At 38.6% G+C, this 14,062-nt stretch overlaps 1 protein-coding gene across 3 annotated transcripts in view; it reads left to right on the forward strand.

Annotated features, from left to right (window-relative positions):
• LOC104606953 (proline-rich receptor-like protein kinase PERK1) overlaps positions 1-10,909 on the forward strand; it is a 36,883-nt gene extending 25,974 nt beyond the window's left edge. Inside the window, exons 6-8 of one of the 3 annotated variants that reach the window (XM_010272405.3) lie at positions 1,328-1,475; positions 1,678-1,839; positions 9,850-10,909. In XM_010272405.3, the coding sequence (XP_010270707.1) occupies positions 1,328-1,475; positions 1,678-1,839; positions 9,850-9,960 (421 nt within the window). In that variant the 3' untranslated portion in view covers positions 9,961-10,909. The other 2 variants (XM_010272407.3, XM_088902440.1) reach the window with 2 other exon arrangements.
• Positions 10,910-14,062: the final 3,153 nt, after the last annotated feature.

Here is a 14,062-nt window from a genome sequence, read left to right on the forward strand (position 1 = left end):
AGTTCCTTTTTAGCTCTATTAGTGTATGTCGATGATATCCTTGTCACTGGCACTCATGAAAGTGAAATTCAAAAGGTTAAACAGTTCCTAGATGTCACTTTTACTATTAAGGATATGGAGTTTGCTAAGTATTTTCTGGGCCTTGAGATTGCAAGAGGGTCAGGTGGCACTTATGTTAACCAAAGGAAGTATGTGTTAGGCATTTTGTAAGATGTTGTTCTATCGAAGGCTTGTTGGCAAGCTACTCTATCTCAATTTAACTAGACCTGATATTACTCATGCTGTTCAACAGCTTAGCCAATATGTTCAATCTCCTACCAAGGCTCATTGGGAGGCAGCTCTTCACATTCTCAAATACCTCAAGGGAACCCCTTCAAGAGGTTTGTTCTTTCCGTCTACGAACGATTTCTCTCTTGAAGCCTACTGTGATGTAGACTGGGCGGCTTGTAAGGAGACTCGTCGATCACTCACTGACTACTGTATATCTCTGGGTTCTTCATTGATTTCTTGGAAAACCAAGAAACAATCCATTGTCAACAGATCTTCAGCAGAAGCGGAATATTGCAGCCTTGCTACTACCGTTTGTGACCTGCAGTGGATCAGTTACATACTACAGGAATTTTGAATCAGTTTTCCTTTGCCAATTCCTCTCTGGTGTGACAATTTAGCAGCGTTGCATATTATTGCTAATCCAGTCTTCCATGAGCGTACTAAGCACCTAGAAATTGATTGCCACTTGGTGCGTGACAAGTATAAAGCTGGCTTCGTTCTTCCTAATTACATCTCTACAAAGTTACAGTTTGCAGATGTGTTTACTAAAAGTCTTGCTGGCCCTCAGTTCCATTCCATTGTTTCCAAGTTGGGTTTGGTTGATTTTCATCAATACCAAGCTCCAACTTGAGGGGGGGATGTACAGATTGTATAGTGGTTAGTCAGTTAGCTACGGTTAGTTATTCTGTTAGTATAGCTGTTAATTTGTTGTACAAGTTGGTTAGTTTGTTAGATTAGTTGAGCCAGAGTTTACTTCTTGTATAAATAGTACAGTTTCCCTGCATTTACACTATAACCAAAACCTCAAAGTATGGATGTGATTATGTCTTTGAGTTGTTATTTACTTCAATTTTGTTAGTAATTTACAAATGAAAAATAAGAAAAAATTTGCCATGAAATGATTTTAATTAGTTTGTGACTTTTGAGAGTCCTAGCTAGTTGATTCAGCTTAGTAATTCCAGACGCTTTAACAATTAAATACATTTGATGTGATTATGTTCTACTCTAATCCTTTTCTTTTTTCCTCTTAAAATTAACAACTTTTGACTTTCCACAGGTATCTTGCTCCAGAATATGCATCCACCGGGAAACTAACAGTAAAATCAGATGTTTATTCATTTGGGGTCACATTGTTAGAGTTGATTACCGGATGCTCCCCATTTCATGAATCTCGATTCGACCTAAATGTTAGCTTTGTAGACTCGGTGAGTATGTCCTTGCATCAGAACACCCCTAGTTCTAAACCCTTCAAAGATGCTGTCATTCCATTAATTGTGACATGAAGAACTAGAACAATTTACTAGCATGGTAGCATTGCTCAACAAATGTGGGCTCTCTCTTATTTTGTACAATTTGCATAAGACTGGCTAAATGTACAGGATCGATCTCACTATTTTGAAATTGTAGGTGAGGCCTTTGCTCACACAAGCTATAGAGAATGGCAACTATGATGCAATTGTTGATCCACGGTTACAGAAGGACTACAACCCCACTGAGATGGAACGCATGGTTGCTTGTGCAAATGCTTGTGTGCGTGTTTCTGCATTACACCGACCCTGCATGAGCATGGTAAGCATCTTGGATACAATGTTTGGACCCATAGCCAAACTGGCCAATTGGATCCGTCAAACTGTCATCTGGTCATATTTATAGGGAGTCCGGATCTTCTACCAACAAAATATGCTCCAACACCCTACCAACATGATCTAACATTGCATACATCTCATGCATGCTGGGTCCCTTTTTTATGGTGGGTCCTAATCTTATAATCTTATAGTGAGATGTGCAATGTGTAGGTTGTTGAACATGTTTTGTTGGCAGGAGATCCCTACTCATTTACAGGTGTATTTCACTCTCAAATCATCCTTCACCTGCAAGAATTCATTTGACTCAATCAATGAAATAACCCAACTTTTTGAATTACTTAACTTTTGGACCTAGTAGTGGGTTATCGGTTAGATGTTTACTCTTTAAGTTCAGTTTGGAAGGAGTACAAATACAAATATGTAAAGTGCAAAACTTTATATTTTATATTATTTTGCATGCATTTGCACTGTACATATTTGTATCTGTACTCCTTCCAAACTGAGTCTTACTGTTATGTTTTCTTTTTTTTTTGTATTTCTAGTAATTTTCATCACTAATAATGATGACTCTCATTTTTTGCAATTGATTTTATTATTATGAGGAATATATAATATTAGAAACATATGTGTTTATTTTTTTATAATTTTATAATTTTCTACTTTTTTTTCATTGATACTATGTACATCATGGATATCCATTCATTTGATCCATGGTCGAACCATTGATCCACCACGTGAGAAGTGATTCCATTCTAGTTTTAAAAACATTGGTTAAGATTCTGTCTGTACTGATTTATGTTTCGCATGGATTCTCCTAAAAATTTAATTATGATTTGAACCTAGCAGATTGTTCATGTCTTGGAGGGACTCAGAGCTATGCAGAACTGAAAGAAGTTCATAAAATTTGAAGCAACAAATAATAAAATATACAACAAAACCTTTACACTTCCACTCTCTGAACGAGATTTAAAACTGTAGATCTCTTTGTTTATCCATATCGATGACATTGACTATATTTTATTATATTTATTATTTATAATTTGTATTTCATAATATATGATTCCTATTTGTATTGGTGAATTATTTGTTGATAAAACCCTAACTAAGAAAAATGGATTTTAGTGATGGACGTACAGTGATATCCATCACTATAAATAACTCTATAATGATGAATTTAAAATTTCGTCACTATAAATACATTCCATCATTAAAAAGAGGTTATAGCAATGGATGGTTAAGTTTTTTGTCAGTAGTCTATATCTTTTTAATTTGTTATGGATGAACTAACCAAAACAGAAGAAGGTCCCTTCATACATATTCCTAACGATATGGGTACAATCCTAAACATTCGCAGAGTTTCTTTCCTCCTAGATGCCCCCAAAAATGTCAATTTGCTTCTTAATAATCCGATCAATGATTCTCCAAAGAAAAACTGTTTTCTGAGTATCATACCTTTTGTGTATGTTGGAAGGCATGGCAAGAAAGGGATTAAAGATCCTTTCAAAGCAAAGAAAGATCAATCAATAGTTTCTATTCTAAAGTGGGGTCCTTCATCTTGTACAGGATCTTAGTGCTATGAATTCTGATGACATGGCTATAAGTTTATTATTTAGCAAGGGTTTGTGGTCTTCACTTGGTCTTGTGGACTATATTGTGTAGATTCTTGTTTGACTAATAGGTGCTTATATTTTTTTTTCTAGGATTGTTATTTTGGGCTTCACCCCAACACTTGTATTTTGCTCTTTTTTCTTCTTTTCAATTCTTCTTCTCTTTTTTACTATGGGATTTTTTATTTGTTAATCAAACAGAAAGAAAAAAAGAAAAAATGATGATTGAGTTTTCTATTGGGATGTGACTCACATATAAGAAATCAACTATTGTGGTAATACTCAATTGAATTGTTATGAATTTTAATTTCTTTGACATAGAATTTTGACTTGTTTGATGTCAAGCGAAGTTGCTGGTTTTTGGTAACAAGCAGCCACCAAGTAGCACTCATGCAAAGTGATTAGAGATCATGATGAGAGCATTTTAATTTGCTAATCAGGGCTAGTTGGTTTTGGTAGCTCTTTAAGAGATGAACTGTTAGCAGTTCTGTATAAGTTAAAGTTAGCACACAACAATGGATGTAATGGATTTATGGTAGAAGGTGATTGTCATGTGGTTGTTAGTCAGACGATTAAACAAGGGAATTTTGAGCTAAAATTTGACATGTGAGCATGAATTAAGATGTGGAGTTGGGTAGAAGGTTCAAATCTAAAGAAGTGTTTATTGGTCTTGATTGTCAAGTTCTACTCATCAAAGGCTTTCGAAATGGAATCTTGGCATTTTTATAATAGATCATGGTAGATTTGAGGTGGAACTTAAGGGTTGATCATATCTTAGTATCATTGAGGCAATGGGTGTGTCAGATTTGATTTATGTAAAGTTAAGGATCAAACACTATGTAGATTAGGACTGTCTAAAAACAAGTTGGTATAATGAACAGTAAATATTTTGAGTTTGTTCACAAAATTCTGTATGTAACTAAGTTTTAGCTTCCTAAGTCTAGGGATTATGTTTGATTAAGGTATTAAAGCTTATGCAGTGTCAAATGCTGTTGTCAATGTTTTCAATAATTAGAGGTGAAGTTTATTGGTATAATTTAGGCAGACGTTTGACATGAGAATTTTGGATTTCAACTAATTTTAGGTTAGTGTAGTTATATTTCAAGTTTTGGGGTTCAGAAGAGGGCATAAAGAGGTTGGGTGAAGGAACTGAACAAAAAATGTGTTGAACAACATAGAAAAATAAGCATGCAGAGATTTTTTAGAGGAACAAAAAGATCAAAGAGGAATTTTGCTATGGAGTTTTAGTCAAGGTTGAGACTAACGTAGTACAATGCCTTTGATCGGAAGGTATAGTACAATTCCATGCCTTTGAAGGCAAATTCAACTATCAAGCAAACATGTGAAACAAATAGTGGTTCCATCCCAAAAATAACAAGTATTAATTGACATTTTTTTATTAATGCTTGCATTGTTGATTTGATGCTTTTAGATGCTCTAATGAAGTTCAAAAAATTGTTATTTGATGCAGCTTGTTAGGTTTTTATGGATTTTGCTGTTTAAAAAAAGGTTGATGTTGAATAGATTTTAATGTGTATTTGGTTTGAAAACATTTGAGAAAACCATTTTGAAAATTTGATAAAGGTCCTATGATTGATATAGCGTTTGCTATATTGTCTTAATGGGTAACACGAGTCCTATAAATGATAGCATCTTGTGCATCAAAACCTCAACAAATCAAATGATGAAAACCATATAATGCAAAATGACATGGTGGTGAATTAAGACTAATGTCCATAATAAGGATTTGAACTCTATGCCGATAGTTTAAGGATACGATGGTTCAATCATGGATTATGCCCAAAGGCAACTTGTATAAAGCGAAAGATTTTCTACTGATTTAAGGGTTAGTATTTTAAGATTGTAACCAAAAAAAGTTTGCATGAAGCAAAAGACTTTTGATCAATTAAGGATTTTATGATTATGCCCGGAGGAAGCTTGTATGAAGTTAAAGAATTTTTTGTTGATTTTAGGATAAAGATTTTGCTCAGAGGTAGCTTACACTGGAATATATTTTTATTGATTTTAAAATTTTGATTTACTCCCAACGGAAGGTTGCATGAAGTGAAAGATTTTCTATTGATTTTAGGACTAAGATTATGCTTAGAGGTAACTCACACAAAGCAAAAAATTAAATTTTTATTGATTTTTGGATTAATATTTACAACCGAAGGTAGCTCACACAAAATGATAGATTTTTAATTGATTTTAGGTTAATACCTTAGGAAATTTGCACGAAGGGAAGGATTATGCCTAGGGTAATAGCATTATGAAATTTTTATATTTAAAAATAAAATTTCGTAGACAAAAAGAGAAATTAAAATGATGTCTAATGGGAGGAAAAGTGGATATGTTCAATCAATGTGATCAGAGTTTTGTTTTAATAAATTAAAGGATTGAATGCAACCTTTTAGATTGATCAATTTATCAAAGTAATAGGTAGAATTTAATGATGTAGTAGACTAGATTTTCCTACTAATAGATTGTGTTTGATTCCTTTACACAAAAAAAGAAAAAAGAAAAAAGAAAAGAAATGTCATGCTTTGTAGGAAAAGCAGGATTGGAATTGCCTAAAAGGCAAATACAATTACAACAAGCATTGACCACATATATTTATTAAAAAATAAGATATTCTTTTTTTTTCTAACTTCTTGTCTTTTCAAATCACCGTAGCAGAAAAGCTTGATGAATGCAAAAGCTCGAGATGGTTCTCTAAAGAAAAATTTTTTGTCTGTCAATGCAAAAACTTCTAAGCTTGTACAATCAATGTACCTTTTTTGCCAAACAGCTTAGTGTTCCAAGTTGTTTTCCTTTAATTAGGATAGATATGAACCTATTGAAGTGTTAAACTCTTAACTAAATTTTATGAAACAATTATATGCTATCTTTTCAAAAAAAAAAAAAAACAACAGAAGCACAATAAATGGTCAAGGATGAAGGACAACTTTTAATTAAAGAAAATACTATCAATTAAAGAATTCTAGGGATTTGGGTCCCCATAAGGAATCAATCTCCATCATGGATATGGGATGGAAGACAAATTTTATCCTAAATGGGGATTAGAATTGGGGATAAGGATTTATTTTAAAATCAAGGCAGGGGACAGAGAATATGATCCTCACCCCGAATCCACTCTGTTGCCATTCCTATGTATAGGAATGCAAGTAGTGCCATTCTTGAAGTTCCTCTCTCAACTACTTATTTTCTTTTTGCATTTCATTGATTTGTGCACTTAAAGAGTCCACAAATGGATGTATTCAAGAACCTTCAATTTGTAATAGATTTTAAACACATGAATGTATTAAAAAATCTTGAGATGCAATTCATTTTTTCATTATAAAATCTTTTATTGGAATTTTGCATTCAAGTTTAATCTTTTATTATGAATGGAATATGTTGTGCTTGTATTTGATACAGGAAAAAAATGACATCAACCATATATCAACAATTTTGGCTACAAATAGTTAAAAACCGTAGTTATGATTCATGTTTTATTTGCTATAGATTGCTTAGACCATAGCTATAGGTTCTTATTTTAGTTACGAACAACCTGACTCAGTAGTTATAGGGGTTTTTTTTTTTTTTTTTTTTGTTAGCTACGGTTAAAGTAAATTGTAGCTATAGAATCATATTTTTAGCTACGACCTTCTCAACAACCGTAGCTATAGATCTAAATGTTATAGCTTTGGGCACTTCGATACTGTACCTATAGAGAAACATTTAATTACAGTTGTAAAGCAAACCGTAGCTATAGAGTCAAATTTGTAGACATTGTTGACTAAAAAACCGTAGCTAAAGCTTCACATATAATTATTGAATCGGGCTTTAGCCATAGACACAGATCGTAACTATAGGTTAGTTTTAGCTATGGATGATAGCATCTGTAGTTATTACCTATAGCCACTGCGACTATAGTTACTGTTTTCTGATTGTAGCAATAGACCTATAGCTACGGTTTTGTCCATAGCTATAGGTCTATTTTCTTGTAGTGCACCACTCCCATTTTGCCAATTCAACACCCCTTTTTTCTCAATTCCTTAATTAACTCAATATATTACCTATAATATCTCCCGCCCTCTCTCTCCCCACAACTACTAAGGTCTCTCACTCTCTTTACCAACATGATTAATCTAATAATCTCATTAGTGAGATATACATCCCATAGAGTAGAAACAGTTATGGTTCCTTACAAAATTGGATAAAGTAATTAGGGAAGATTTTGAACAATCTTCCATTTCCATATTCCTCTTCCATTGCTAATAACAATATGAGTTGCATTAAAATCTTGAGTCAAAACCTTGCAGACCCCATTCTTTGGTTGTATAACACCAATGATTTACATAATTAATACTAATTAGTTTAATTAGCTTTATTTACATAATTAATATAAAATGGTTAATTTTAAGTTTTCATAATAGTTACTTAATTTACACTAATTAATTTACTGAATTTTTAACACTTTAAACTTTTAGTTTATTAGGTTGCTTAATAAAACTTAGTTGGATTGTTTAATTAACAAAATCAACTTGGGGATGGCAATTTTCCCCATCCTTGCTGGGTATTCGACTTCCCTAATCCAATGGGGAGTAATAGGGCGGGGATAGGATGAAGGTGAGGATGGGGATTAATAGGGATCCCTAATTGGGGATGGGGATGGGGATGGAGAGTGAAGTCCTTGCCCTCTCTCTACCTCGACTATATATATTAAATATTATTTACTTTATATACATCAAAATATATTAAAAATATTATTTATATTTTAAAATTTTTCTCTACTTTAAGTGAATCTATTTTCCACAAATACTTTTAATTAACTTTAATTACATAGTTAACAATAATTTGGTTAATTTTATTATTTTACTTAATTAAGGAATGAAGAGAAAGGGTGCTGAATTGGCAAAATGGGAAGGGGAAAGGAGAGAGAGAGTTAAGGAGGAAGGGGGTTTGAAGAAAGGAAAGGGTAGCTAACATGGACCGTTTTGCTTTATATATATAGTATAGATTATTTACATTATATATATATATATTAAAATATATTTAAGATATTATTTATATTTTAAATTATTCTTTATTTTAAGTAAATTTATTTTCCAAAAATACTTTTAATTAAAAAAAAAGTGATGATCCAGGTCCCCACGAGAAACCTGTCTTTGTCAAGGATCAAGGATGGAGGGTAACTTTTATCCTTCGTAGTGGTCGGGGTCAAGGATGAGGATTTGTTTCAAAATCAGGGTTGGGGATAGGGAATATGGTCTCTGTCCTGAACCCGCTCTATCGCCATTCAATTACTTATCATAAATAGTAATTTACTTATTTTACAATTAACTAATGACAATTATTTCAATTTAATTACAAATTAATAACAATTTATTAACAATAATTATGGTTGAGTTAACCTTAAATTAACAATAATTATGCATTTATTGTTTTACTATGAATTACTTTCCTTGGATCTTATTATTTGGTTTTCAAATTTTATCATATTGCATGGGCCCTTTACACACACTCACACACACACACACACACAAAATTAGAGCTTGCCATGTCAACAGCCCTCTCCTTGCTCGGTTACCCAAACCGAACATTCTAGAGGGGGTGCAAGATTCCCTCTAGAAGCACTAGGAGTTGCCACCTAATATGGCTTATTTCCTTTTTTTTTTCTTTTTTTATTAGGAAATTAACTATCCTCCACTTTCTCCTAAATTATCGAACTGGCATTCTATGCACCCGTGGGTGCACTAGATGCGTGAACTCACGAATGGCAAAACGATACGTTGACCAGGCCAATGTTAATGCGCATTTGAGCATTAGTGTGGTCTGGTCAGTTCAATCGGACGGTTCACGTGTCCACAAACCGGTTCGTGTGGACACGAACCGGTCTGGAACACAGACAAAAACACCTTTCTTTGATTTTGTTTCCCCTGGAGAGCTTCTCCTTCCACCGAATCCTACCCATAAACCAAACTCCTTCATCGGTGGCGACAGACCTACGACGGTTAATCGACGGCGACGTGTTCGTGTCCGCTTCTCCTCTTCTTTTCTTCTTCACCTCTCCATTTTTCTCTTCTTCTTCAAGTAGCTCCGGTGGTATGGCCGACATCCATTCTTCTTCTCTTCTTCTTCTTCTTCTCCTCTTCTTCTTCGTCTTCTCCGGCGACCATTCTTCATTCTTCTTTTGGGGTAGTTTGATCCATAGGGTCAGTTTATTTCTTTGTAAAATTGTTGTAACTTTTAATAATTTCAGTTATTATTTCCACCATTTTTAGTAAATTATAATGTTAGAAACTAGTACAACCAGTATGAAAGACCAGGCTTTACTCTACGTCTCTTACCTATGAATTTCGACAAGAACCCAACGATTAATCAACAGGGTTTTTGGTCTATAGGCTTCTTCCTTGAAGTTTTCCTCGACTACGGTAGAGAAACCGAGAAGCTGTCAGTTGATTTGTCTCTCACTCCATTCCAAGCTCCTTCCGTTCCATTTATTAATCGAGTAGCATGTAGGCTATCTTGTACCAAATGACACTTCCAGTGGATTCTGCAATTCTTCATATTGCAACCCTCTTACTGCTGCTGCTGCTTTTACCACATGGTATCACAGCTCAAGCCTACAGTAACGTAACTTTGGGCAAATCTCTTACTGCCGGTGATGACAACACTTCTTGGCCTTCTCCTTCCGGACTGACTACTGTTTCAGAAATGGCGGCCACTGTAGTGCCGATAGCCTACCAAAACAAAACATCTTCAGTGCCGGACTGGCTAAACAAAGGGGACAACGCATGGCAGATGATATCGGCAATGCTGGTCAGGATGCAGAGCGTGATGGGTCTCGTCATCCTCTATGGAAGCATAGTGAAAAAGAAATGGGCAGTCAATTCAGCTTTCATGGTGCTCTACGCCTTCACTGCCGTCTTAATCTGCTGGGTCACTTGGACTTACAAGATGTCTTTTGGTGATCGTCTCCTCCCGTTCTGGGGCAAGGCCGAGCGAGGTTGCTGGAGACGACGCAGTTATACCACAATAGAACCGAGGATACGGCTATGATTGCACTGTTTTATCCTATGACGTCCATGGTTTAACTTCAGTTCGTGTTTGCTGTGATCACAGTGATTTTGCTAGCTGGATCGACAAAATACCAGATAAAACCGTGACTTGGTATGCAAACGGAAATAACCCAGCCCCGAGAAGTTCAACCGTTCAGCTTACCAGCGATGGAGGCTTGGAGCTAAATGATCCTCACGGCCAAGAAATATGGAAGTTTGACCCGTCAACATTGCCGAAGGCCGAGGCGGCGGAGGTAGGCGAAGGTGTTGTCGGAGATTGCCAAAGGCCGAGGTGCTGATGAATAGATTGCAATAGTAAGAAGATGAACACTAATTTTAGTCTTAATTGATATTATTTTTAAAAATTTATTAAAAATATTATTGGCCCAAAAATTGCCCTTCGCCCCATCATGAAAATAGTTGTTGCGTATAGAGATGTTGACTCTATTGCCGTGAAAACAATATAGAGTTGTTGATTATATTGCCTTGAAAACAGCGGCTCTGCCCGTGAAAACAATCTCTATGTATATAGTTATGATGGAGGGTGATTTGACCCGACCTCCTAACCAGGTGACACGTGGACATAACTCAGCGTAAGTGACAGCTCAGTATGACAGTTTGGCCAAAACTCGGCGTGATGAACTCGCTAAAACCCCAGCAGAATAGTTTGCCATGAGACAATTCACTATAGCTCAAGGCAGCTCGCTACAAAGGCGATCGCTATTGAGTAACTCGGAGTCTTCGGGAAACTTCCTACCCGACAAGACCGTGCTTGTCAGATTGCTCCCACGTCTCTTGTCTGACGGCACAGCACCTGCCAGTCCAGAGGAATGCACCCACGTCTCACATCAGGCGGCGTGGTACACGCCAGCTCTGTATAACGTCTCTCAACTGATAGGACCGTACTCTGTGATAGATGTCTGCCCCAATTGAATCAACCTGGCGAATAACGGCTGTAGCAGATGATCAAAGGCGGTTACACCCGATTTGACAGAACATCAGTATATAAAGGTCCCGATTTGACAGAACATCGGAGTATTCCTGCCGGGTGAACTCCCCGGGAATCTTTCACTATCTTTTCCATTTCAGGTACCGTCCGTTGTCAGCTAGGAGCCAGACCACCGCCAGTAGGAGTGACCGGATCACTCTACATCATTTGGCGCCGTTTGTGGGAATGCTTCAAAAAGCCTTCCACCAAAACTTTGCAAACTTCAGTTCTCATGGCTTCCTCAAGAATCGCAGCACAGTGCAAAAATGAACACCGCCGGGGAGCAACTCCAAGTCCCAGTAGTGTGTAATGGACAGTTCACCATCCCCCTCTCTACGGATGGAGTTCCCATCCTGAACGTGCCTCAGACAATGGCACCCGTGAATGCTCCACTCCCTTTCACGGTTGGAACAACCTTCACTGAACCCTCCCTTGTTCCTACCGTGACCACCCAAAACCAGCTTGAAGACCTAGTGCAATGCATGCGAGCTATGCAAGCTCAGATGCAACAGGTCCAACAATTCCAACTATATCGGCAGCAAGTGTTGCACCAAGTTTCTCAGCATCACTATTAGTAGCAGTTTCCTCTGCTGCCTCAGACCCAGAAGCCGCTTCCTCTTCGACATCCGGCCGCGCAACAAGTCCGGCCTCGCCGTCAGAACGAGCGTCCTTCTCGCCGGGGAGAGACCTCTCAAACCTAGAATCCTCTCAAGAGTCAAGTCTCATCCCATAGGAGGAAGGAAAGACCAGTTTCCCCTGTCTCACCGCGCACAGTCAGGTCAGGAGGTTCCCAGCCTACTAGGCCCGCATCATCGCAACTTTTCGAGTTCGTGGCCTCGCTTGTGGAGAACCGGTTCGAGGTCTTGGTTGCAGACTCCAGGAAAGATCCCTCTATCCGCAGCCATCACCCGCAATCTGTCCCCCTCCCCGCAAAAATTGTGCCCGACAATACCGAGGCCAGTAGCACCAATACGGAGCCCACAAAAAAGTAGCGGAGGCGTCGCCGAGATCGTCAAACTGCAACACACAACCTGCCCGAGCTCAAGGGTAAGGAAGAGGTAAGCTCGGGCGAAGTGAAAGCTACTCCGCTCCTCTCTGTACCATCCCCTCTGTCCCCTGAACTCTTGGTCGTCTCAATGCCCAAGGACTTCAAACTGCCTCCCCTGGACAAATATGACGGGTCGTTCGACCCGAATGACCATGTTGACGCCTTCCAATCATAGATGCACTTGGCAAGGGACAATGAGTCCTGCATGTGCGTAGCTTTCTCCACCACTTTCAAACGAGTGGCCCGTACATGGTACAGGAACCTCGTGCCCGGATCAATAAGAAGCTGGGCGCAATTCATGCAAGTCTTCACTTCTCACTTCGTCACCAGCAAGTAGTGCCCGAGGACCCAGGAGAGCCTCCTTGGCATAGTCCAGAGGGAAGGAGAATCTATCCGAAGTTACATCAAGCGGTTCAATGACGCTTGTTTACAGATACCCGACTTGGACCCCGTAGTTCTGCTTACGACGGTCGAGAGAGACATCACGCACAAAGAATTCAAGTGGCATGTGGTTGTTAATCGGCCCAAGTCGGTAACCGAGTTCCTCAAGCTTGCAGACCAGTTTATAGGGACGGAGGAGGAAATCAACCAGAAGGGTGAGCAGGTCCCTGAAAAAAGGAAGAGGGAGGCCGAGTCCTCGACCCAGGGGGACAGTAAGAAGAAGAAAGACCTAGCTCGGGGGGCAAGGCCAGGTCAGCCTTTCCGAGCTCCACCAGCAGAGAGGACAGACTATACGCCCCTGAACGCAAAGTGGGCCAAGATCCTTATGGCGATCAAGGACGCCCTGTATATGAAGTGGCCACCCCGGCTGAGAGGGGACCCTAATGTAAGGAATAAAAATTTGCACTGTAGCTTCCATAAAGATCATGGTCAAAGTACCGAGAGTTGTAAAAAGCTCCGCGGCGAGATAGAGGAGCTCATCCGTCGCAAATATTTAAGAAATGTTGTACAAAATAATAATAATAAAGCAGGTCGGCAGGGGGAGCAAAGCAAAGATGCTCCCGAACCCAACAGGAAAGCAGAACAACTGTAGAGGCAGCCCCCCGGAAGAGAGACCAGTTCGGGGGACTATCCGTATGATCTTTGGAGGATCGATCATCGCGGGCTGCACCTCGGCTGCAGCTCGGACATCAGCCTGTGAGGTCGAAAGGGAAGACCAGAATCGCCCGAAGCGTCCAAGGATGGAAGACCCGATCTTCTTTACGGAGGACGACGCGCACGGGGTCCACTACCCCCACGATGATGTGCTCGTCGTGAAGATAAGGATCAATGACTTCGAAGTCAAGCGTGTCCTCGTCGACTTCGGTAGCTCAGCGGACATTCTCTTCAAGGCAGCATTCGACAAGCTTCAGCTCCAAGAAGGCGACCTCAAGCTCGCAAATACTCCCTTGGTGGGCTTCAGCGGAGCGGAAGTCAGTCCCTTGGGGAGAATCATTGTACCTGTGGAGGTCAGCACCTGGCCTAGCATAGTGAGGCTCAACCATGATTTCTTGGTGGTCACGACTCCCTCCCTGTACAAT

The sequence above is a fragment of the Nelumbo nucifera genome, chromosome 4, assembly GCF_055504915.1.
Source record: "Nelumbo nucifera cultivar China Antique chromosome 4, China Antique-T2T, whole genome shotgun sequence".
NCBI classification, from domain to species: domain Eukaryota; kingdom Viridiplantae; phylum Streptophyta; class Magnoliopsida; order Proteales; family Nelumbonaceae; genus Nelumbo; species Nelumbo nucifera.